This window comes from Schistocerca americana, chromosome 2, assembly GCF_021461395.2.
Source record: "Schistocerca americana isolate TAMUIC-IGC-003095 chromosome 2, iqSchAmer2.1, whole genome shotgun sequence".
Taxonomy (NCBI): domain Eukaryota; kingdom Metazoa; phylum Arthropoda; class Insecta; order Orthoptera; family Acrididae; genus Schistocerca; species Schistocerca americana.
This window is the reverse complement of record NC_060120.1, coordinates 195,239,186-195,264,614: the sequence shown is the minus strand read 5'-3', so window position 1 is coordinate 195,264,614 and position 25,429 is coordinate 195,239,186. Positions and strand designations below refer to the sequence as shown.

At 41.1% G+C, this 25,429-nt stretch overlaps 1 protein-coding gene across 6 annotated transcripts in view; it reads right to left on the bottom strand.

The window, feature by feature from the left end:
• Window positions 1-1,903: 1,903 nt before the first annotated feature.
• Window positions 1,904-25,429, bottom strand: part of LOC124590578 (poly [ADP-ribose] polymerase tankyrase-2-like) — a 108,286-nt gene continuing 84,760 nt past the window's right edge. For 3 of the 6 annotated variants that reach the window (XM_047131661.1, XM_047131660.1, XM_047131659.1), the window contains exons 5-6: window positions 11,072-11,314; window positions 1,904-2,905 (exon numbers count right to left, since the gene is read on the bottom strand). In XM_047131661.1, the coding sequence (XP_046987617.1) occupies window positions 2,539-2,905; window positions 11,072-11,314 (610 nt within the window). In that variant the 3' untranslated portion in view covers window positions 1,904-2,538. The remainder of the gene's footprint in view (window positions 2,906-11,071; window positions 11,315-25,429) is intronic. The other 3 variants (XM_047131662.1, XM_047131664.1, XM_047131663.1) reach the window with 3 other exon arrangements.

Sequence of the window (25,429 nt, the reverse complement as noted above, 5' to 3'; positions counted from 1 at the left end):
AACGCTAGCATATCTGCTAAATTCACCTATAGCGAATCTGCGGAATGTTAATGACTCATTGCCTGAGAAAATGAACCCAGACGTGGTTAAGAAATGAAAAATATTCAGCCTCCATACCAGAGAGAGATTAGGAGGTACAGCCAGAGAAGACATCCTGTGTTGTTGAAAGTTGGCGATTTGATTTTTGTTAAAAATTTCTTTGCTCAGAGTAAAGCTGTGGAACATTTTGGGAAAATTATTGTGGTTTTTTATGGGCCCATATAATAAAATTTTGGAGGTCCTTATGCCAGTCACTTTTTGGGGACACAGCACGGCCATGGGAAAGGTTAAAGTGGGGAGCTTAGCCATGCACTGACTCATGTTGACTTCATTGTTAGGTGATAAATCACATGGCATCCTTCTATGGGGCACGTGAAGAGGCAGCTAACAAAATTTAATGCCAGATACATCTGTGTGGGGTTGTCTTGTTTGTCAAGTGACATGGTGTTCATGGTTGAGGACTACAGTAGTTTGCTACATGATGGACAGATCATACCTGGTGTTTATATTCCATGTGGGATGGAGCATGGCAAACCATGAGAAAGTGTGGCAATTAATCAGTAATCATTCTTGTGTATGGTATGTCATAACGGATGGAAGGTTACTGCCGGACGGGCCCTAAACTCTTGGTTACAGGTGATTGGGTGTATTTACTTGATGATTTATTGGAATTTTATCCATGCAGCTGGACTACGTTGAATCTGGTGAGCCTTCATTAGTAAAAACTGACCTAATGGTTTTGACACTGCAGTCCCTGGTTGCACCTTGGTGATATAAAATTAGAGTAACAGTGTTATCAGCTATAAGCAGTTTAGTAAGGCATTTTTCACATGGTGAGGCCAACTCATTACTTTTAAGGCCATGCACCAAGTCTGGTCTTTGGTGTTTCCTAAACTTTTCTTGTGTGCTTATTGGTGATACATGGATATTACAATTTTCATGCCTAGTGGAGTATCGAGTGATCTTAACATGGACATCATGTTCCAGTGTCCACTGACTGGGAGTGTTCCTTACATAGTTACACATTTGGTATGTATAAAAATCTGTTTTCTTGATATTTTAGTAAAATGGACGATTACCACAAGTGAGCTTTATACATTATAAATAACACACTCACCTGTAAGAAGCCAACTTCAACTGATATGGAATCACAGGCCTTACTATTTTTTAATCCTGCTCATGCTAAAGTAACTCTGATTTTCTATTGGAAGTTGTTGCCCTTTTAAACTGTGTAAAGTTTCATCGAAGTCCATTTTGTTACTGTAATAAGCTGACTGAAGACACTGTCTGAATTTCTTTAGCTGTTATAAGTTTAATGGAGCCTTGATTGCAAATTATGTTCTTAACTGATATTAAATTTTCTTTGGAATTTATCATTTAAATTGTGTCCTTTGCAGACAACTCTGGTAAATAAAACAAAATTTGTTCTGTAAGAAATTTATTTTTTGAGCGCAGTACCTTACCACTGCCTCCTCCTTGCATTGCTGCCATCTTTCACACAGCGAACTACTCACATGAAACTTGGAATCTTTGATTTTGACCACTAAAAGTCAACAGTAGGCATTGGAGATCTAATATCCCAAATGAGAGTGTTGTTAAACACACAACATGCTCAGTGTTACTTGGTATCATGTACATGTCAATGGAACAGATTTGTAGCATCATTTCGTAATGTGAGATTGGAGATCCATACTACTCAACAGGCAGTAGCATCTTTTGTAACTAAAGCAGTACAGCTGTGCAGCCCATATAGGGAATGAACCACTTGTGGTGTTTCTGGTTGCAGCATTAAGTTTACAGAAAAATATGCTCAAGAGAAGATAATTACATTCCATGTGGGATGGAATGTGGATGGACAATTCTCTTTAATCTTTCTCCAAAATGTTCTGTTCTCTTTTATTCACAGTATACTAATACATGAAATAGTATGCAAATAACATGGTTCGAATCTTTTTACAGGTGTGATATTTGATATTGTACCAGAATGTAACATCATCTGTGCTACAGACAAGTAATCTTTGTATAATTGTATAGCCGAAGATAAACTCTAACCATAAAAGTGGTGTATCACCAGTCTGAGTAAAGCCTAATTTGTTACAGTCAAGCATACATCCATTATGCTGGTACAAACAAATGTCCAGTTATGAATTACTTTACAAACTGCTGTTTATTACTAATAAGATATTTTTGTTTCTAAATGTCCATCTTGATCACACATTGCTATCTGATACACGTATCACTGTCACGTAATTTGTACATGCAAGTACAAGAGCACTGGCTATTTTACAATGTCCAGTTATGAATTACTTTACAAACCGCTGTTTATTACTAATAAGATATTTTTGTTTTTAAACGTCCATCTTGATCACACATTGCTATCTGATACACGTATCACTGTCACGTAATTTGTACATGCAAGTACAAGAGCATTGGCTACTTTACAGAAGATGAAGATGGACTACAAGCATCATTTCTTAGTAGCCATCTATGCCACCTATGCTACATATGTCGAATGTCCTTCCTTCTGGCCAGCTTCAAGGGGGTGTTCCCCAAGTTATCTACGGCTTCCCTGTCTGCCCCCGCGTTCAGCAGCACAGTTACCACACTTCGGTGGCCCCTCTCTGCTGCTCTGTGCAGGGGTGTGCGCTGCCACCTGTCCCTGGAATCCACTTCAGCCCCATTCTTCAAGAGACATTCGACTGTCTCCAGGTATCCTCTCTCGGCTGCCCAGTGCAAGGCAGTCATCCTGTAACAGTCTTGCATTCCCACATCGGCCCCTGAAGCGAGCAGTTGTTGTAATTCCTCCATTGATCCATCCTTAACTGCCTGGAGAAGCCTCCTATTCATCTCGTCTGCTGGCGTGCTGCTACACAAAACAGTGAAATTATTTCAATTTACTGTGAACTCCCAAATCTGTCAACAGTTCTGAATACTCATGGTAACAATTGTCCACCAACAAATTAAAATTCTACAATTTTTGTTCCTTCTACAATACATGAAAGTAGGAAAGTCAGCGCATGTTAAGGTACTGATGGGAAAACTGTATCTCCTTCTTAAAGTCTTCATGCACTTCCTATTAGAAATGTCTTTCCTTCCCCCCACCTCTCAAAAATTCAATTGCAACATCAATCCTCGATAGTTCCTGCCAGTTTACTATTCTACAGCCCTCTGTGTGATTATTCTGCCTGGAGATGATCTATGATCTGTGTAGAGAATGGTAACTTATCCTCAACCTCAGTAAATGTAACGTATTCTGTATAAATAGACAAAGAAATCCAACAATATTAGATTACATTATTCACGACCAACCACTAGAAACCATGACTACTGTAAAATGCCTTGGAGTAAGCATATATAGTGACCTAAAGTGGAATGACGACATAAAACAAACTGCAGGAAATGCAGAATTTAATTCACCCATGAAAGAAGTAGCTTACAAATCAACTATCTGACACATGATTGATTACTGCCCATCAGCAAGGGACCCTTACCAGGATGGATTAATAGAAGATATGGAGAAAATCTGATGAAGAGTGGCACATTTCATCTCAAGTTTGTTTACTAAATGCGAGATGATTACAAAGATGCTCAACAAACTCCAGTGGCAGCTGTTACAAAAGAGGCATTGTGTACCATGGACATGTTTACTGTAGAACTCCTAGAGTGTACATTCTGGGAAGAGTCGGAAAACATCTTACATTTTCTCACACGAAATGATCACAATGAGGAAATAAAAGAAATATGGCTTCATACAAGGGTTTATCAATAGTCATTCTTCCCATGCACTGTCTGCAAAAGGGGCTGTGAAGTGGGGAGGGAAATTGGTTGTATCAGAATTACTCTTCACCACACATCATAACGTGGCATGTAGAGGGCAGGTGGAGATGTAGATGTAGATGTACATGTACATGTACATGTACATGTACATCTACATCTACATGGTTACTCTGCAATTAACACTTAAGTGCCTGGCAGAGGGTTCATCGAACCATTTTCATACTACTTCTCTACCATTCCACTCTCAAATTGTGGGTGGGAAAAGGAACACCTAGATCTTTCCATTTGAGCTCTGATTTTTCTTATTTTATTATGATGATCATTTCTCCCTACGCAGGTGGGTGTCAACAAAAATATTTATGCATTTGGAAGAGAAAGTAGGTGATTGAAATTTTGTAAATAGATCTCGCTGAAAGAAAACCATCTTTGTTTCAGTGACTGCCACCCCATCTCGCATATCATATCAGTGACACTCTCACCCCTATTGCACGATAACATGAAACGAGCTGCCCTTTGCACTTTTTTGATGTCCTCCATCAATCCCACCTGGTAAGGATCCCATACCATGCAGCAATATTCCAGCAGAGGATGGACAAGTGTAATGTAGGCTGTCTCTTTAGTGGGTTTGTCACATCGTCTAATTGTTCTGCCAACAAAGTGCGGTCTTTGTTTCGCCTTCCCCACAATATTATCTATGTGGTCTTTCCAATTTCAGTTGCTGGTAATTGTAATTCCTAGTTATTTAGTAGAATTGATAGCCCTTAGATTTGTGTGATTTATCGTATACCCAAAATTTATTGGATTTCTTTTAGTACCTATATGGATTACCTCGCACTTTTCTTTGTTTAGTGCCAATTGCCATTTTTCGCACCATACGGAAATTCTCTCTATGTCATTTTGTAATTGGAATTGATCACCTGATGATTTTACTAGACAGTAAATTACAGTGTCATCTGCAAACAATCTAAGGGGGCTGCTCAGATTATCACCTAGATCATTTATATAAATCAGGAACAGCAGAGGGCCTATGACACTACCTTACAGAATGCCAGATATCACTTCTGTTCTACTCAATGATTTACCATTTATCACTACGAACTGTGACCTCTCTGAGAGAAAATCACAAATCCACTAACACAACTGAGATGATACTCCATATACATGCAATTTGATTAATAGTTGCTTGTGAGGAACAGTATCAAAAGCCTTCTGGAAATCTAGGAATATGGAATTGATCTGAGATCCCTTCTCGACAGCACTCATTACTTCATGGGAATAAAGAACTAGCAGTGTTGCACAAGACCAATATTTTTTGAATCCATGTTGGTTATATATCAATAAGTAATTTTCTTCAAAGTGATTCATAATGTTCGAGTACAGTATATGCTCCAAAATCCTAGTACAAGTTCTAAGTAATTCCCATGAGGCCTTTGTTAATGTCTAATATCAATTTAAATGTTAGGAAGTCATTTGTGGGGTGTTTGTCTGGAGCATAGCCTTATATGGAAGTGAAACATGGAAGATAAGCAGTTCAAACAAAAAGGGAATATGAGCTTTGAAATGTTGTACTATATGAGAATGATGAAGATTGAACAGGTAGATTGAATAACAAATGAGGATGTGTGGGGTGGGGGACATTTATGGACAACTTGACTAACAAAAGGCAGCAGTCAATAGGGCACGTCCTGAGCCATGAAGGCACTGTCACTGTGGTAACAGAAGTATGGGGGGTAAAAACTGTAGTGGGAGACCAAGGCTTGAATACGGTGAGCAGATTCAGAGGGATGTAGGTTGCAGTAGTTGTGCAGAGATGGAGAGCTGCATCAGGCCAATCTTCGGACTGAAGACTGCAACACCAACAACATGAGGGCATATATCTTCAATGCACTTACTGGCAATTTTTTCAATACAGTGTCATAAAAAAGATAATGTTACTTTTCTGTAAATCACCATTTTGTAGATACAGCCAACAAATAACAAATACACTACTTGCTGCTGTTGACAATATGACGACACACACACACACACACGCACACACACACACACACACACACACACACACACACACACACACACCGGCAACAGGAGGCTTGTAGCTGCCATGCTTCTTTCGGGTGGCAACCAAACAACTGTCAATTATGTCTATATGTTCTACAAAACACATCTTTTAGAACACAGTTTAACATTCAGGGGTCTCATAACATCTCACACTCCAAAGCAGAGTGAGAGATTGATTTAACGCATTATTCTACCGCAGGAGCTATTAGAGATCTTGAAGACAATGAACGTTTCACAACAGTCCTATTTCTTTCCTTACAAATGTTACGTATACACTGAAGAGCCGAAGTAACTGGTGCACCTGACTAATATCATGTAGGGCCCCTGCGAACACATAGAAGTACTGCAACACAACATGGCTAATGTCTGAAGTAGTGTTGGAGGGAATTGACACCATGAATCCTCAAGGCTGTCCATAAATTCATAAGAGTACGAGGGGGTAGAAATCTCTCCTTAAAAGTTTGGTGGCCAGCAGAAGTGTTGAAACTCAGAAGAGTGTTCCTGGAGCCACTCTGTAATGATTCTGGATGTGTGGAGTGTTGCATTGTCCTGCGAGAGTTGCCCAAGTCCATCAGAATGCATAATGGTCATTAATGGATGTAGGTGATCAGGCAGAATGCTTATGTATGTCACCTCTCAGAGTCATATCTAGACATATCAGGGGTCCCACATCACTCCAACTACACATGCCCCACACCATTACAGAGTCTCCACCAGCTTTAACAATCCCCTCTGACATGCAGGGTCCATGGATTCATGAGGTTGTCTCCATATCATACATGTCTATCCGCTCGATACAATTTGAAACAAAACTTGTCTGACCAGGCAACATGTTTCCAGTCATCAATAGTCCAATGTCGGTGTTGACAGGTCCACAAAAGTGGGTCTACAACTCCGAAAGCTGAAATCTGCAGCAATTTGTGCATGGGTTGCACTTCGGCCACATTGAACGATTCTCTTCAGTCGTCGTTGGTGCTATTCTTGCTGGATCTTTTTCTAGCTGCAGTGATTTTGGAGATTTGATGTTTTACCGGATTTCTTATATTCATGGTACACTCGTGAAATGGTCGTTTGGGAAAATCCCCACTTCATTGCCACCTTGGAGATGCTGTGTCCCATTACTCGTGCGCTGACTATAACACCATGTGCAAACTCACTTAAATCTTGATAACGTGCCATTTTAGCAGCAGTAACTGATCTGATAACTGCGCCAGACACTTGTTGTCGTATGTAGGCATTGCCGACCACAGTGACATGTTCTGCCTGTTTACATATCTATGTATTTGAATACGCATGCCTATACCAGTTTCTTTGACACTTCAGTGTATATGGAGACAACAGTATCACCTTTTCCACCAATAACAACTTCTGATAAAGAAGAGGAACACTATCATAACTACTAATATTGCACGTAAAACTGATCACAAGCTTACAGACAGTCTGTAAAATTATGAACAGTTCAGAAATTGAGAAAAAGTAGGCATGTTTCCAAGATTTTATATGAATTGATTATTGGTATTTTGTATGGCCAAATTTTAATAAACAGCCATTACATGTTTCTCTAGTTAGATGAAACGTTTATAGTAAACTCTGTAATATACAAATAAAGAAAAGCATACTTTAAAAGACGGAATTATAGTTGTGAACCAGGAAGATAATGTGAACACCACCAGTTGCAGACATGTACGAACAGAGCTCATAATTAGCATAGAGCCAGAGTTTAATTTCAAGTACAACACACACAGGGCTGACAAAGGTGAAAATCCCACCTTCAAACATAAAATATCCTAATACAAATGACATTGAACTCTGAACCTTTGGAGTTACCCTTTTACCTATGGTAAATGAAGCAGGGAAACATCCATACATTGATATGCTGTGCACGCACAAGCCTACATCTCAGAAAACAGTTGTATGAGTTAGATACATTATACATTCACACACAGAATGAAACGTCTTTTTGTCAAATGAGACAGGACTCCTATTTTCTTAACAGAGAATTCGGTATAAAAATTGATGTTTAGTTGGATCTAAGCAAATTTGGTTTTTCTATGAGGAAGAAACACCTACAAGTATTTTGCAAACCTTATAGCCTGCAGATAGCAATTATGTTTAAACTAACATGGTTACATTTATTCTTTACATGGGAAAGAAATAATAAAATGACATTGAACAAATGGCTAAATTAAGGACAACAAAATACACATTTTATTGGCTCTAACAAATTACATTTAAACACTTATTTACTATTAGAAGTGAAGTCATAATGCTAGTCACTTTTGAAAAGTAAAAACAACAAAACGTTAAAAAAAAGTGTTCGGACCACTCCACTTACAAAAAAATTTACTCATCTGATCTTCATTTTGACATATATAAATTCAATTTATTTTATGGTTTCAAACAAAGTAACATTATTAGAGAATATAATTCTCTGTACCTCAGTAAAGAACACAGGGACACAGAGGGTGAGATCTATATTGGCAAAAGGTTTTGTTTTATACTTGTTTGGCTGTTGCGACTATACCAGAGCCCCAGGTGCAAAGCAGTATGGCTGGTGCTGTCCCTTTGACAGACATTAGCGGATATGATGAACAACTAATGGCTATTTTTTGAAATGTGGCCATTCAAAATACCAATAATTATTTCATATAACATGTTTTTGGAGACCTCACCTGTAAACAATGGTAAGTGACATTTTAGGTCCAGAATGAAATTTTCACTCTGCAGCGGAGTGTGCGCTGGTATGAAACTTCCTGGCAGATTAAAACTGTGTGCCCGACCGAGACTCGAACTCGGGACCTTTGTCTTTCGCGGGCAAGTGCTCTACCATCTGAGCTACCGAAGCACGACTCACGCCTGGTCTCACAGCCTCATTTCTGCCAGTATCTCGTCTCCTACCTTCCAAACTTTACAGAAGCTCTCCTGCAAACCTTGCAGAACTAGCACTCCTGAAAGAAAGGATATTGCGGAGACATGGCTTAGCCACAGCCTGGGGGATGTTTCCAGAATGAGATTTTCACTCTGCAGCGGAGTGTGCGCTGATATGAAACTTCCTGGCAGTTTGGAAGGTAGGAGATGAGATACTGGCAGAAGTGCGGCTGTGAGACCGGGCGTGAGTCATGCTTCGGTAGCTCAGATGGTAGAGCACTTGCCCACGAAAGGCAAAGGTCCCGAGTTCGAGTCTCGGTCGGGCACACAGTTGTAATCTGCCAGGAAGTTTGACATTTTAGGTGTTTTAAGAAATCATGCAGTGAAGTTTCATTACATTCCCAGAAATAAAATATTGTATGGGCATCCAATGTGATTTTTTAATGCACCTACACCACTGTTTTCACATACATACACCATAACGACATATTTTTAAACTGGTAAATGCTACACAGAATACTGTATTCTTAATGCACTTAACACCGGTTATAATTGATTTGCCACTGTTTACTTGCTGGGTGAGTTAGTGAAACATTACTGTGAAACATCTCCAAAATACAAATTTCAAAGGTCTTTTATATATAACACTTTTTCGACCATAAACAACCTTATAGGAAGCATTTTGCATATCATAGCAATTCAGCTGCCAGAAATTATGAGAATGTGCATTGTCTTCTTCACTTATATGCTCAAAACACTTTTTTGAGCACTCACATGGAGAGCCTATATGTTTTCATACAACACCGACCCCTTGCCCCTGTATGTTCTATATTCCTTTCCTTCATTTTTCTTTTCTCTTATCTATTCCTGGGTACCTCCATGTTTTGCCCTCTTCTGACCTCTGTCAGTTCTGCTGATACTTTGGATCAATATTAATATTTTAATAAGGTGATTTTCTACTGTCATCAGATACTTAAACAACTGCATTTTTAACCATCAGTTGTATAAATATACTTTTCTTCTTTACCAGTTTTGATCACTTTACCAGTTTTGATCACTCAAATAAACATTACTGGAAGAAAAGGCAAATACACTAGATGGAAAACCAAATCATCTCTCTCTTGGATGTTTTGAAAGTCCTCAATGTTACAATGATTCTACATGTCCATCTATTGTATAGCATAATCTCAAATACATCTATTTCTCTTTAAGGTTGTAACACATAACAGATGGGTATGTACAATCATTGTAACACTGAAGACTTTCAAAACATCTAAGAGGAAGATGAATCACTCTTAAATATGAAGTATTTGCCTTTCCTTCCGGATATGATGGTCTAAGTGACCGAAACCAGTAGAGAATAAAGGTTTATTTCTACAGCTGATAGTTAAAAATCAAGTTCTTTAAAAGTGCTTGCAGAAAGTCAGGAACTGGTGCATCTTTGGAAGGATGCATATCTGTGATGTTACTCTGAATCTATAAAAATGCAGAGCTATAAGCTTAACATCCTCTACACATTTCACAATAATTTCACACATGTAAGTCAAATACAACCATTGATAGTATAGTCACATTGACACCATAATACATATCCCCCCCCCTCCCCCCCTCCCCCCCCCTGTCTGAACACCGAACAGGCCTCAGAAAGTCCAACTGTTCAGACCAACCACCATGTCATCCTCAGCCATTAGGCATCACTGGATGCAGATATGGAGTGGCATGTGGTCAGCACACCGCTCTCTGGGCCGTTGTCAGGTTTTGTGACTGAAGCCACTACTTCTAAATCACGATGCTCTTCAGTTGGCCTCACATGAGCTGACTTTATAGAATTATAGACTACATTCATGCAATAATAATGTGCATAAGCACGTAAATACAGAATTGACTTTTGTTTGTCTGGGGGTACTGATACAGCTGTAGGTAATGCTTTAAAAGAAACCAATGAAAGCACCTTACTACAGCATGTCAACAATGTTAAGGATGGCATTTAACATGCATCCCATCACACTGTCATGTAAATACATGTAAACTACGAAAAGTGACAAAACTTTACGATGTCTACTAGTTGCTCTGTGGTTCAGAGTCTGCGTTAAGCTGTTCATTCTCCTATAACTGGCTCGTTAAGTAAGTGCAGAGGTCAGAGCAAGGTGAGAATTTACCACTGGCAACAGGGTCCTATCCAGTAAAGCACTGCCATGCTCAAACCAACCTTTACGATGAAGACAGCTGTACTTGTGAGCATGAAAATGGTGCCTTTTTGTAAAAATGATTTGTGCATAGGGAATGCAGATCCAGTGCTGTGACATGCACGTGTGATCATGGTACTCACCACACGGTAGAGAGGAAGCCATTAGGTGGGGCAGCCTTCGCCATCTGGTGGGGTCTTGTGAGTGGTAGCGCTTCTTCAGGTGAGGCAGATTTCTGAGCGTGGTCTCCCTGGAACTGTGTGCCACCGGGTGGTTGTGTCTGACGTGTTTGGTGGGAATCTTGGGTTGGCACAGCCGTGGCAGACGTATGACCACTCTGGAGCCGAAAGCCAGGGGTTCGACAGCTGTCTTGTGCAGTTGGCACACTACACAGAGAGTCACAGTCTGAGTGGGGACTGGGTATCATGTAAGGAAGAGTTCCTAGTCACATGTTAACCTGAGGTTGCTTACCACACAGTGAGTGGTTTCGAGAAATGGTACACTTTACAGCTACACTGGTCTGTGTTTTAAAACTTTTCTTTTATGTCAAGGTTTTCTTTTTTATGAGCTTTTATATTTAATGCATGCTGAATTCAAAAATGTATCTCACTTTGCTAAATCAGGTCATGTTTTTTCTCTACCCTGACATTTAGGTAGTAGCCTGTTAGGTATATAAGCCATTCAAGTGTTTGAAATTTTTAATTCTATTACCACTTTGCAGAATTATTTACATATCATATAGCTACATTAAATATATGATTTTAAAATAAATGTAGTTAGCAAGGAGGAAAAGATATCTGTAATTATCTGTATTTTGTTAAAGACCTTCAAAATGATGCTAGAAGCACAGTCATAGCTGACAAATCTGCCCATAGAGATGGAACTGGCAACTCTGTAGGAGAGAGAGGTGGGGGTTGGGCTGACATTGCTTCTAGCTTGTAGCAACCCGCAGGCTAGTATGACTTGAACTGAGTGATAGCAACACTGGTACAAAATGAGTCAAAAGTGCAAGAAGGATCCTGATCAATTTTGCTACATTTGAGGAGAAGTCATCACACGACATAGGAAGTTAAAAATTAGCCCTTTTGTGAGAACAAATGTATCATGCGTGTCTTTGAGTTAAAATTGGGGATGAGGACAAGTCCTCTGCACCATATGTATACAGCAAAACATTTGAAACTCTGCGGTGCTGGAGCAAAAGCCAACAGAAGTTTCTCAGTTTTGTTTTATGTATGATTTGGAGGGGGGAAGAGATCACACTACCTACTGTTATTTCTGCATGATAAATTTACAGAGTAAGTCAATGACTTTAATTTTCATGAACTTCACATATCTCTTTATGAGTGCATTTTAAATTAATAGAAAATGTGTCTTAATTGAATTAATTCAATGAATGTATTTACATTTACTTTTAGGTATAAATAAAAAAACAAAGAGAGCTAGAGAGTTAAAATATCCAGATATGCCATCTGCCATAAGACCAATGCCTCATAGAACAGGAATTCCAATTCCAACACCTCCTGATAACCAGAGTGACTTTTCTGCCCAGATCATGAAACGCATTAAGAGAATGTTGGGGATATGTATCACACCCCCCCTCAGATTCACACCAACCAAAGCCCCTAATCCACACTGAACTGAATGATTTGACATAAGGTTTGTGAAATAGGTTATCAGCTCCTGGAATAATCTTCTATTGGTGCTGTGGTTTCCAAGAAAAGTTTTGACAGTATTTCAGAAACATGAAGAAGTTTCTCTTGTTTCCTGTCATGACATTGGTGGTCTCATTGAAGCTTTGAGTATAACATATATCTCTACTGAATGGCAGCTTTTCATAGATCCATCAAGTAGAAGTTTGAAAGCTGTACTACTCCAAATTCATAATGTGATTGCTTCTGTTCCTGTGAGTCACTCAGGAGAAAGGAGTGAAACTTTATGGTCATCAGATCAGGGAGCTCGTGAAAGATCCACAATTAGATGACAGTATGGATGGTACAGAGAGAGGAATGCCTGGTTAGCATTAAAATCAATAACAAAAAACTTTCTTGGCAACCATAGGAGCCTGGAATATGAAAATTCTGTCACGGAACTCCTTCAAAACTTCCAGGTTCTTGGTGCTTGTACGTCAATAAAGGTGCACTTTCCTACCTCACATTTAGATTACTTCCCTGACAACTGTGGAGATTATAGTGTGGAGCAGGGTGAGCGTTTTCATGGAGATATTAGAGTGATGGAGAAGAGGTATGAAGGTTGCTGGAATGAGCACATGCTTGTGGACTACTGTTGGTGCCTCAAAAAGAGACATTCCAGATCCAAAACACATATGAAAGTCCTCGAAAAGAGCCTTCCTTCGATAAAATGATGATGATGTTTGATCTTATATAGATAATTCAGACTTCATCCAAATACAATACTGTTTTCAAACCATAATCAGCATATATATTGTATTAAAAATATTAAATGCCATATTTCAAAAAGTGAAACAGCAATAAAACCTCACCTGACTCAACAAAATGAGTTACATTTCTGAGTTCAGCATGCATGAAATATTAAGAATCAGCTTAAAAAAACCTTGACCTAAAAAATGATGTAAACCAGAGCTATATACAAGGAATGAATGTATCATACGGTTAATGTTATTCACTAAAAAATCCAGAACTGTAACAAAGTAAGTGACTTTTGAAGTTATACGTAACCTTAACTGTGTCAAAAGTTTGATGAGTGTAAATTATTCATAGGTACATTTGTTGTTAGAAACTGAATTTCGCTCTGTAGCCCTTACAGCTCCTTTGTGCAATGGAAACCTAGTGTGCTCTGCTCTGTGGCTCATGGGTCTTTTTCTGCAGCACCTTACCTTTTTAGCTAAAAGGGAAAATATTTATATTGTTGCATGTAGTATGCTCACATACATTGTGAACGTGTGTGATTGTGAGTTTTCGGACTATGGAGGGAAATTATTTACTTGCATGAACATCTTCATTTCAACAATTGTATACGGTGTGTGCCAACAGCAATGAAAAATAAGGGACCAACACACATTTAATTTCTTAATGTACAATGGAAAGGAAAAAAAGGATGTAAGAATGTCTGTGAAGGTCTGTGTCTGAAATGAATTATCAATCAACAGTTCAGTAAATTTAGAGACAATAAGACTGTGGCTTGTAGTCACAAACTAGTCATAAATGCATACAAGGTATCTGCTCACTTCATGGAGTTACTTTCTCAAAACGATTAACAAAATGATCACACATAAAAAAGGTATTGGCACAATCAACCACAGAAGTCACTCAAACACTCCAAAGGTCCCTCAGATGCAGAATGGATAAAATTTCACAGACTACGACACAATGTGGAAAGTAAGTGCGGGATTTAAAATATCCCAGATGCATGCGCAAAAGAAGTACGCTGAAGGTGGTTCTGCAGTGCCTGTAAAGATACTGAGAATTTTGTTGTCAGTTCAAATGCATGCAACACAGCTGAAATCAGGAGCAGCCTCCTTCCCTGGGCCTGGAAATGGGAGTGTCCTACTTCAGAAAGCATTTACTTGCAAAATCTAACTCCAATGATCTTGTTACAGAAATCTTCCTGCTTCTGATACACTGATGACAGAAAAATATCTCTGTGCATTTTCATACATCCTCTGCTGGAGCAGTAAGAGCATTGATACGTGTACAGTATCTGATCAAAAATATCTTGACATCCGTTAGCAGACCTTAACAATGGCTTAAATTCTGCTGTGGATACTCTCATTGAGGCGTCTGAATGTCTGTGGAGGAATCACAGCCCATTCCTCCACAACAGCCAAAATCAGAGATAGTAGTGACGTTAGAGGCAGGGATCTGAAGTGAAGTCCACATTCTAACTCATCAAAAAGTGTTCCACTGGGTTGAGGACAGAGCTATTGCCAGTCCAGTTCATTTCAAGAATTTTACTGTACACAAAACATTGTCTCTCAGAATACACTTCATGAAAGATTGTTTTGTCATGCTGATACAATGAATCATCATCTCCAAACTGTTCCTCTACTGTACACAGAACACAATGCTGCAATGTGTTCATATCTTTTCGCATTTAGCATTTGCAATAAGGGTGCCAAACTCTAACCACACGAAACACCCCCAGACTGCAACACCAAATTCACTATACTTCAACACTTGGCTCTACACATGATGGCAACTGACACTCTCCATGTCTTCGCCAAACAGTTTGCCACCTTGTATAGCACCATTTCATCACTTCAAATCACTTGTTTTGAGTCATTCACTGGCTAATGGTATAACTCTTTACATCACCTTAAGCACTGCTTAACACTGATTACATCAATGTGAGGGGTTGCTTGAGCATTATACCCCCATTCTTTTTAGCTCTCTACGCACAGCCAGTGTGCTAGCTGGACTGCTGGTAGTCCTCTGGAACTCATGAGTGGCTCTTTACACCTGATTTAATATGATACTCACCATATAGTGGGGATGATGACTCGCAGGTAGCCACAATAAAAAGACTATCAGAAAGTGAGCTTTCAACCAACATGGCCTTTGTCGAAAATAGACAACACACACACACACACACACACACACACACGCTTGTGCATACACACACACACACACACACACACACACACACACACACACACACACAGTCTCTGGCTACCCGTCTTCACTGCCGAGGAATGTGACTTACCAAACGGGAAAGTGCTGGTAGATAAGACACAATAAAAAACACACGAACACACACGAATATTGGTAAATCACAGCATCTTCTTTAATATATTTTTCCCAGGTGGAATGTTTCTTTCTATCATATATATATACACTCCTGGAAATTGAAATAAGAATACCGTGAATTCATTGCCCCAGGAAGGGGAAACTTTATTGACACATTCCTGGGGTCAGATACATCACATGATCACACTGACAGAACCACAGGCACATAGACACAGGCAACAGAGCATGCACAATGTCGGCACTAGTACAGTGTATATCCACCTTTCGCAGCAATGCAGGCTGCTATTCTCCCATGGAGACGATCGTAGAGATGCTGGATGTAGTCCTGTGGAACGGCTTGCCATGCCATTTCCACCTGGCGCCTCAGTTGGACCAGCGTTCGTGCTGGACGTGCAGACCGCGTGAGACGACGCTTCATCCAGTCCCAAACATGCTCAATGGGGGACAGATCCGGAGATCTTGTTGGCCAGGGTAGTTGACTTACACCTTCTAGAGCACGTTGGGTGGCACGGGATACATGCGGACGTGCATTGTCCTGTTGGAACAGCAAGTTCCCTTGCCGGTCTAGGAATGGTAGAACGATGGGTTCGATGACGGTTTGGATGTACCGTGCACTATTCAGTGTCCCCTCGACGATCACCAGTGGTGTACGGCCAGTGTAGGAGATCGCTCCCCACACCATGATGCTGGGTGTTGGCCCTGTGTGCCTCGGTCGTATGCAGTCCTGATTGTGGCGCTCACCTGCACGGCGCCAAACACGCATACGACCATCATTGGCACCAAGGCAGAAGCGACTCTCATCGCTGAAGACGACACGTCTCCATTCGTCCCTCCATTCACGCCTGTCGCGACACCACTGGAGGCGATCTGCACGATGTTGGGGCGTGAGCGGAAGACGGCCTAACGGTGTGCGGGACTGTAGCCCAGCTTCATGGAGACAGTTGCGAATGGTCCTCGCCGATACCCCAGGAGCAACAGTGTCCCTAATTTGCTGGGAAGTGGCGGTGCGGTCCCCTACGGCACTGCGTAGGATCCTATGGTCTTGGCGTGCATCCGTGCGTCGCTGCGGTCCGGTCCCAGGTCGACGGGCACGTGCACCTTCCGCCGACCACTGGCGACAACATCGATGTACTGTGGAGACCTCACGCCCCACGTGTTGAGCAATTCGGCGGTACATCCACCCGGCCTCCCGCATGCCCACTATACGCCCTCGCTCAAAGTCCGTCAACTGCACATACGGTTCACGTCCACGCTGTCGCGGCATGCTACCAGTGTTAAAGACTGCGATGGAGTTCCGTATGCCACGGCAAACTGGCTGACACTGACGGCGGCGGTGCACAAATGCTGCGCAGCTAGCGCCATTCGACGGCCAACACCGCGGTTCCTGGTGTGTCCGCTGTGCCGTGCGTGTGATCATTGCTTGTACAGCCCTCTCGCAGTGTCCGGAGCTAGTATGGTGGGTCTGACACGCCTGTGTCAATGTGTTCTTTTTTCCATTTCCAGGAGAGTATATATATATGTATCTAAAAACACAGATGTGTGACTTACCGAACGAAAGTGCTGGCAGGTCGATAGACACACAAACATACACACGAAATTCAGCTTTCGCAACAAACTGTTGCCTCATCATATATATATATATATATATATATATATATATATATATATATATATATGTGTGTGTGTGTGTGTGTTGTTTGCTTTTTATGAAGGCCTTGTTGTTTGAAAGCTCACTTTCTGACAGTTTTTTTGTTGTGCCTATCTGTGACTTAGCATCTCCACTATATGGTGAGTAGCAACTATCCTTTTCATGGTGTTGTTACGTTCCGTCCTGGATTTTCCATTGTTTGGTTTACTGTGATTTTTGAGAACCACATTATACGATGCTTGACAGTCCCTGTCCATCAGTACATGGGGTCTGGCTGGTTTGGTTTAGCTGCGGTTGGTCCTTTGTGTTTCCACTTTACAATTACATTACCTTCAGTCAACTTGGGCAGCTTCAGAAGTGTTGAAATGTTTGTGATTGATATGTTACTCAGGTAAAATCCAATGACTGTTCTGCTTCCAAAGCCACTGAACTCTGCTGTTAGGCCCTTTCTGCTGTAACTACCTCTCTTCCAACAACACAATACTCCCTGCCTCCTTTTAGAGTGGACTGTCCACTTCACATGACAGCCAGTGGACAACTCTGCATTAGAGACAGGTATCTGGAAACTTCTGACCAGATAGTGTACATGATATCAATTTTATTTTACAATAAATCATAGAATGATGAACATTTACTATTGTATATGTTACTGGCATTGTGTGAAATCTGGCCTAGAATCGAACATCAGAGTTTGAAAAAGACTCATATTTTATACATTGTCTAGGCGTTGTATACTTTGCCACATTAGTTGATGGCAAAACATACAACACGCCTAATCCTACCATTTTTTCCCCCCGACACCACTGTCTGCAGCAATGTTCAGGTCTTTGTTTAACAGTTGTGAAGACAGCGTATTGTTGTATGATGTTCAACTATCACACCATGGATATCGCCATAATAGTCCTCCAGTGTACAGCATCCAGCTGACGTTCCACAGACGCTCTTCTGTCATCGTTTCCTGTTGTTCTTGTATCACCATGTCGGAAGCAAGTGTAGTACCAAGACAGGGACAGGTATCACACCATGCTGACAAGTAACGACATTTCTGCAATGAACTGTCTCAAGTAAGACCCATTGTTCCAAAACAGTGTTTTCCTAACAGAAAAAAGTTAGTCAACGATATGAAGAAGGCTAAGATGACCATGAAGCAGGAACCACAGACCATTGGCTGCTGAAATACTATGACGTCATAATGGTCAAGAATAAGACTAAGTTGATCTATCCTGTTAAATAAAATATGAGCGCTATTCAATTTTGCGATGTGAACTATGAGTTATCGAATATACTTCTTACAACCCTTTTGGCTATTGGTCATGGAGGATGGGATAGAATACTGAAAGAACTTTCACCCAAGTATAAGAGAATTACCCGTCATGATAATGAGCTGCACATTTATCTTTGTGAGCCCTGCCAGAAGAAACAAAAACGTATTAAAAAAGATGTTGAGGACAAGCCAATTTTTTTTCTTTTTCTTTTTTTTCAGAAATAAATTCCCATTGTTACATTGATCTCATTGACTTCCAGTCCCATCCTGATAAGAGTGTACAAGTTTATAATGGTTTACCAAGATCATCTCACTAAGTTTGTAGTCCTCAGGGCTTTGAAATCAAAGAGAGGAGAAGAAGCAGTCTACAACCTCATCAACATATTTAATTTACTTCATGCTTCAATGATTCTACAGTCTAATAACAGCAGGGAATTTGAAAACACTGTGATAAGCAGCCTAAAGGAGTACTGGACCACTTTGAAGATTGTCCACAGTAAGCGGCACCACTCACAAAGTCAGGGGCACATCGAAAGAGCAAACTAGGACACTGAAAATATGTTGCGTGCTTGGATACAAGATGAAAAGTTAGCTGCTGGAGTGATGGGCTGCAGTTCATCCAACTTATGAAAAACAGAGCTTTTCATTCTAGGATTAACAGGTTGCCATACAAAGCTCTGTTTGGCTGCAAAGTTAGGTCTCGCAACATCGTTCCTTCTTGACAATGTTTTACAAGACACAGATACTGAGGAGGAGCTGGAAAAAATAATGGAGAGCATAAAAAAAACCAACAGCAGAAAGAAAGACAAAATGAATCAATGCAAGAGGCACAGCTCCCTGCAGAAGACACAGATAAGAATGCAATCCATGATGGAGGAAACCAAAACAGTGATGAAGCCATGGTTATCGAAGAGCCTTCCATTTCTGTGGTTACCGAAAATTCTTCTTTCTGTGATATCTTAATAGAAACCAGTGCTGCTCATACATGTCAAAAGCATGTGTGAAACTTTCATGCCATCTGTGGACATTTTCCTAAAGATGATGATGGCGACAAAATAGAAGGTCATGGAGTCAGCATTTTGTGCCATGATTCAGTTTTGAGAAAGCTATCCAGAATACAATAGAATCAGCATTGAACCTTGAGATTCAAGCCAAAAAATGAAAAGGGATTCTGACAAAAAAAATTCTCCTGTGGCTTTGGGTGACACTGTGCGATTCCTGATTCCTGACTTCAACAAAAGGCTGGGTGACTCACACAGTCTGTTGACGGTTGTTGGCTTTTGCTGACTTGGAATTGGTGAAGGAATCTGGAAGCAGCTTTAAGAAAGATCAGAATTCACCAATTTCCAAAGAACTTAATTAGACTGAAGACGTTCCTGATTATGAAAGATCTCTCCGATCAGCAGCTCATTCTCAGTCCGCAGGAAGTGCCAAAAATATTTGATATTCGTCAGGTGTACGTGCAACATGAAATGCCAAAATATGGAATGCCTTTGCATCAAAAAGAAAATTAAGGGCAATTCGAAATGTCATTCTAGCCTTCCCTGCTGCAACAAGTAGGTCATGCCAGTTCTGCTTTGTGTTTTACCAGTAACAACATACTGCTTACATTTTTCTTTAAGTCATGAAATGTATGGACAAGATGAAATTGCCAAAATTTAAAGTGCTTTTTTGTGAAGAAGAAAAATAATTACTAACTGTAACAAGTACTTCAATCTCAGTTCTACTTTTATTGTTTTCTGTTAAGTATATCCTGTGCTTTATTTCTTAGTTTTGTTCTTTCAGTTTCAAATGCATATTAATTAATAAAGACTTCTCATCTTGTGCCCTTTTAATGCTTTGTGTAAGTGGTACTGGTAATTCTGTATAATGCCTCGGAATTGTGTAGAATGCCTAGAAAAAGTATGTACCATTTTCACAAAAAAACTTATATTTCATAGTTTGCCTAAAACCATCAAGCATTCTATACATTACCTAGGCATCTCTCACTCTTGTCACACACTGAAATAATACGATGTGCACGTAGAAATTAGTGTGTATACTGTTTGCACTGAGATACAAGTAGTAGTCTAATACAGCGAATACTGTCCAAACTTAGGAAGAAACCACATGAAAATATCTAGAGAGATATGGAAGATTTGTAGTCACACAGGACAGAAGTAGCATACCTTGAATTTCTAAAATCATTAATGTTAGTAGTAAAAGAACAATTACTCACGTTAGTCTGCAGGATCTATGTGACTGGAGTCCTACTGTAAGACTTTTGGAAGGGTATTGCCCACAAAATCCCTACCACGACAAGAACAGATAACTGCGGGGAACATCTCACAATCAGTTTGACAGTTTACCCATTCTTGTTGCTAACCAGAATAATACACAAAAGACTAGAACTGAAAATTAAAAATCTTATGAAAAGGGTGACACACACACACACACACACACACACACACACACACACACACACACACACACACACATATGACCACTGTCTCTTGTCACTGAAATTAAAAATCGGTTGCATGATGACCAGTTTGGCTTTAGGAGAGGTAAAGGTCAGAGGAGGCCGTTCTGCCGTTTCATTTGTAAATAGTTGAAGACTTCAGGACAATCAAGCCACTCTTTTATAATTTGTTGACCTAAAAAAAGCATTGAAGAGTGTACAATGGTGCAAATGCTTGAAATTCTCAGAAAATGAGGACAGACTCCAGGAAAAAGGTGCTGAAAATAGTATATACAAACACAATGTGGTAACAGTAAGACGGACCACCAAATGAGTGCTGAGATTAAGACTGCATAAAACACGGTAAACTTTCCAACCTAACCTGTATATTGACTATGTAATGAAGGTATAAAAAAAAGCTCAGAATTGGGTTTAAAATTCAGGGTGAAAAAACATCAATAATATGATTTTCCGATAATGTTGCTACCTTCTGTGACAGTGAGGAAGAATAACTGCATCTGTTGAATGGAATGAAGAGTCTAATGATGACAATTATGGACTGAGAGTAAACCATAAAAAGACAACAATATTGAGGACTCCAGGAAAGAGGTTAGTGACAGTAAATACCAAAGCTTGGGATCGTACAGTAGATGAAGTGAAAGAATTCTGCTGCCTTGGAGGCAAAATGATGCAGCACGAAAGAAGCTGGGAGGGTGTAAGAAGTCGACTAGCAAAGGCAATGTGAGCAATCCTTGCAACAGAAATTTTGTAGTATCTAACAGTGGTCTTAATCAGAGAATGAAAGTTCTGCAAATGCACAACTGGTGCACAGAAGTGCATGGAAGTGAATCACACACTGAGGTCCAATATGAATAAAAGAGAATCAAAGCATTTGATGGGTCAACTTTTCAGATTTTACAAAAATAACAATAGAAAACATTTTATTTTGCACAAATAAAGTGCCTGACAAGAAAAGTGAAGCACCCAGAAGGGGAAGAGGAAACAATATGAAACTTCAAGGACTGAGTGGGCACGTCATGTTATTTCTGTCACTACAATACCGAGTCAAATTTATTAAGAACCTGCCTATGTGACCCTACTAATCACTAGTTAGATACATAGTTAGCTAGATATTTACATTTTCCACAGATAAATTGAATGATTCTTTTATCGAAATGGTGTGGAATGAGTCAATTTACAGGCTATGTATGCATCATTAGTGTTAACATTAACTAACATTATTATTTTTTATGTACTACTCATGAATTCATCAACAACATTTAAAAAAACTAGGTGTATTTCTTATTGGCTATCAGTTTTTAAATAAAAAATTGTTCATGGAGGAAGAGTTCTCCAGCAGAAATGATTTTGGGTTAGGACTTAAAGGAATTGCAGACATTGGCTGCAAGTGGGCATTGATTTAAATCGATGGGGAAGGTTGAAAATTTGTGCTGGATCAAGATTTGAACCCAGGTCTCCTGCTTTATAGGCACATATGATGGCCACTGCACTCTCCAGACACAGTGGTCATCACAACTGCATGGACTACCCCAGCTCGCCCCTCATCAGACCCAAATTCTTAACCTATCCCCGCATTACAAATGTAGTACCCCTTCTCATTACTTGCAGCATTCCACTGAGTCCTGCAAAAGTTTGAGTGATGATCTCTACAGAACAGATGCATATCAGGCTCAAATGGACGTGCAAAATTACAGACCAATATCCTTAACTTCAGTTTTCTGCAGAATCCTTGAACTTATTCTCAGTTTGAATATTATTATTATTATTATTATTATTATTTTTAAAGGCCGAGAAGCCTATGTCTATAAATCATCATGGTTTTAGAAAGCATCACTTGTGCAAAACTCAGCTTGTGCAAAACTCAGCCTGTCCTTTTCGCACGTGATATAATGCGAACTATGGATGATGGGCAACAGGCAGATTTCATATTTCTAGTTTTCTGGAGAACATTTGACATGATGCCCCACTGCAGGCTGTTAACGAAGGTACAAGTGTATGGAATAGTTTTACAGATATGTGAGTGGCATTAAGGCTTTTTTTAAGTCATAAAACCTAGTACATTGTCCTCGAAAGCGAGTATTCATCAGAGACAAGGGTATCATCAGGAGTGCCCCAGTATGATAATACCACTGTGTTCTCTATATAAATGATATGGTGGACAAGGTGGGCAGTGATCTGCAGTTGTTTGCTGATGATGCTGTGGTGTATAGTAAGGTGTCAAGATTGAGTGACTGTAGGAATATACAAGATCACTTAGACAAAATTTGCTGTTGGCGTGTTGAATGGCAGCTAGCTCAAAAGAAAAGTGTAAGTTGATGCAGATGAGTAGCAAAATATACACTCCTGGAAATGGAAAAAAGAACACATTGACACCGGTGTGTCAGACCCACCATACTTGCTCCGGACACTGCGAGAGGGCTGTACAAGCAATGATCACACGCACGGCACAGCGGACACACCAGGAACCGCGGTGTTGGCCGTCGAATGGCGCTAGCTGCGCAGCATTTGTGCACCGCCGCCGTCAGTGTCAGCCAGTTTGCCGTGGCATACGGAGCTCCATCGCAGTCTTTAACACTGGTAGCATGCCGCGACAGCGTGGACGTGAACCGTATGTGCAGTTGACGGACTTTGAGCGAGGGCGTATAGTGCGCATGCGGGTGGCCGGGTGGACGTACCGCCGAATTGCTCAACACGTGGGGCGTGAGGTCTCCACAGTACATCGATGTTGTCGCCAGTGGTCGGCGGAAGGTGCACGTGCCCGTCGACCTGGGACCGGACCGCAGCTACGCACGGATGCACGCCAAGACCGTAGGATCCTACGCAGTGCCGTAGGGGACCGCACCGCCACTTCCCAGCAAATTAGGGACACTGTTGCTCCTGGGGTATCGGCGAGGACCATTCGCAACCGTCTCCATGAAGCTGGGCTACGGTCCCGCACACCGTTAGGCCGTCTTCCGCTCACGCCCCAACATCGTGCAGCCCGCCTCCAGTGGTGTCGCGACAGGCGTGAATGGAGGGACGAATGGAGACGTGTCGTCTTCAGCGATGAGAGTCGCTTCTGCCTTGGTGCCAATGACAGTCATATGCGTGTTTGGCGCCGTGCAGGTGAGCGCCACAATCAGGACTGCATACGACCGAGGCACACAGGGCCAACACCCGGCATCATGGTGTGGGGAGCGATCTCCTACACTGGCCGTACACCACTGGTGATCGTCGAGGGGACACTGAATAGTGCACGGTACATCCAAACCGTCATCGAACCCATCGTTCTACCATTCCTAGACCGGCAAGGGAACTTGCTGTTCCAACAGGACAATGCACGTCCGCATGTATCCCATGCCACCCAACGTGCTCTAGAAGGTGTAAGTCAACTACCCTGGCCAGCAAGATCTCCGGATCTGTCCCCCATTGAGCATGTTTAGGACTGGATGAAGCGTCGTCTCACGCGGTCTGCACGTCCAGCACGAACGCTGGTCCAACTGAGGCGCCAGGTGGAAATGGCATAGCAAGCCGTTCCATAGGACTAAATCCAGCATCTCTACGATCGTCTCCATGGGAGAATAGCAGCCTGCATTGCTGCGAAAGGTGGATATACACTGTACTAGTGCCGACATTGTGCATGCTCTGTTGCCTGTGTCTATGTGCCTGTGGTTCTGTCAGTGTGATCATGTGATGTATCTGACCCCAGGAATGTGTCAATAAAGTTTCCCCTTCCTGGGACAATGAATTCACGGTGTTCTTATTTCAATTTCCAGGAGTGTATATGAATTAATAGAGGGAAACATTCCACATGGGAAAAATATATCTAAAAACAAAGATGATGTGACTTACCAAACGAAAGCGCTGGCACGTCGATAGACACACAAACAAACACAAACATACACACAAAATACTAGCTTTCGCAACCAACAGTTGCTTCGTCAGGAAAGAGGGAAGGAGAGGGAAAGACGAAAGGATTTGGGTTTTAAGGGAGAGGGGTAAGGAGTCATTCCAATCCCGGGAGCGGAAAGACTTACCTTAGGGGGAAAAAAGGACGGGTATACACTCGCGCACACACACACACACACACACACACACACACACACACATATTCATCCACACATATACAGACACAAGCAGACATATACAGAGGCAAAGAGTTTGGGCAGAGATGTCAGTCGAGGCGGAAGTGCAGAGGCAAAGATGTTGTTGAATGACAGGTGAGGTATGAGTGGCGGCAACTTGAAATTAGCGGAGATTGAGGCCTGGTGGATAACGGGAAGAGAGGATATATTGAAGAGCAAGTTCCCATCTCCGGAGTTCGGATAGGTTGGTGTTAGTGGGAAGTATCCAGATAACCCGGACGGTGTAACACTATGCGAAGAGGTGCTGGCCGTGCACCAAGGCATGTCTAGCCACAGCGTG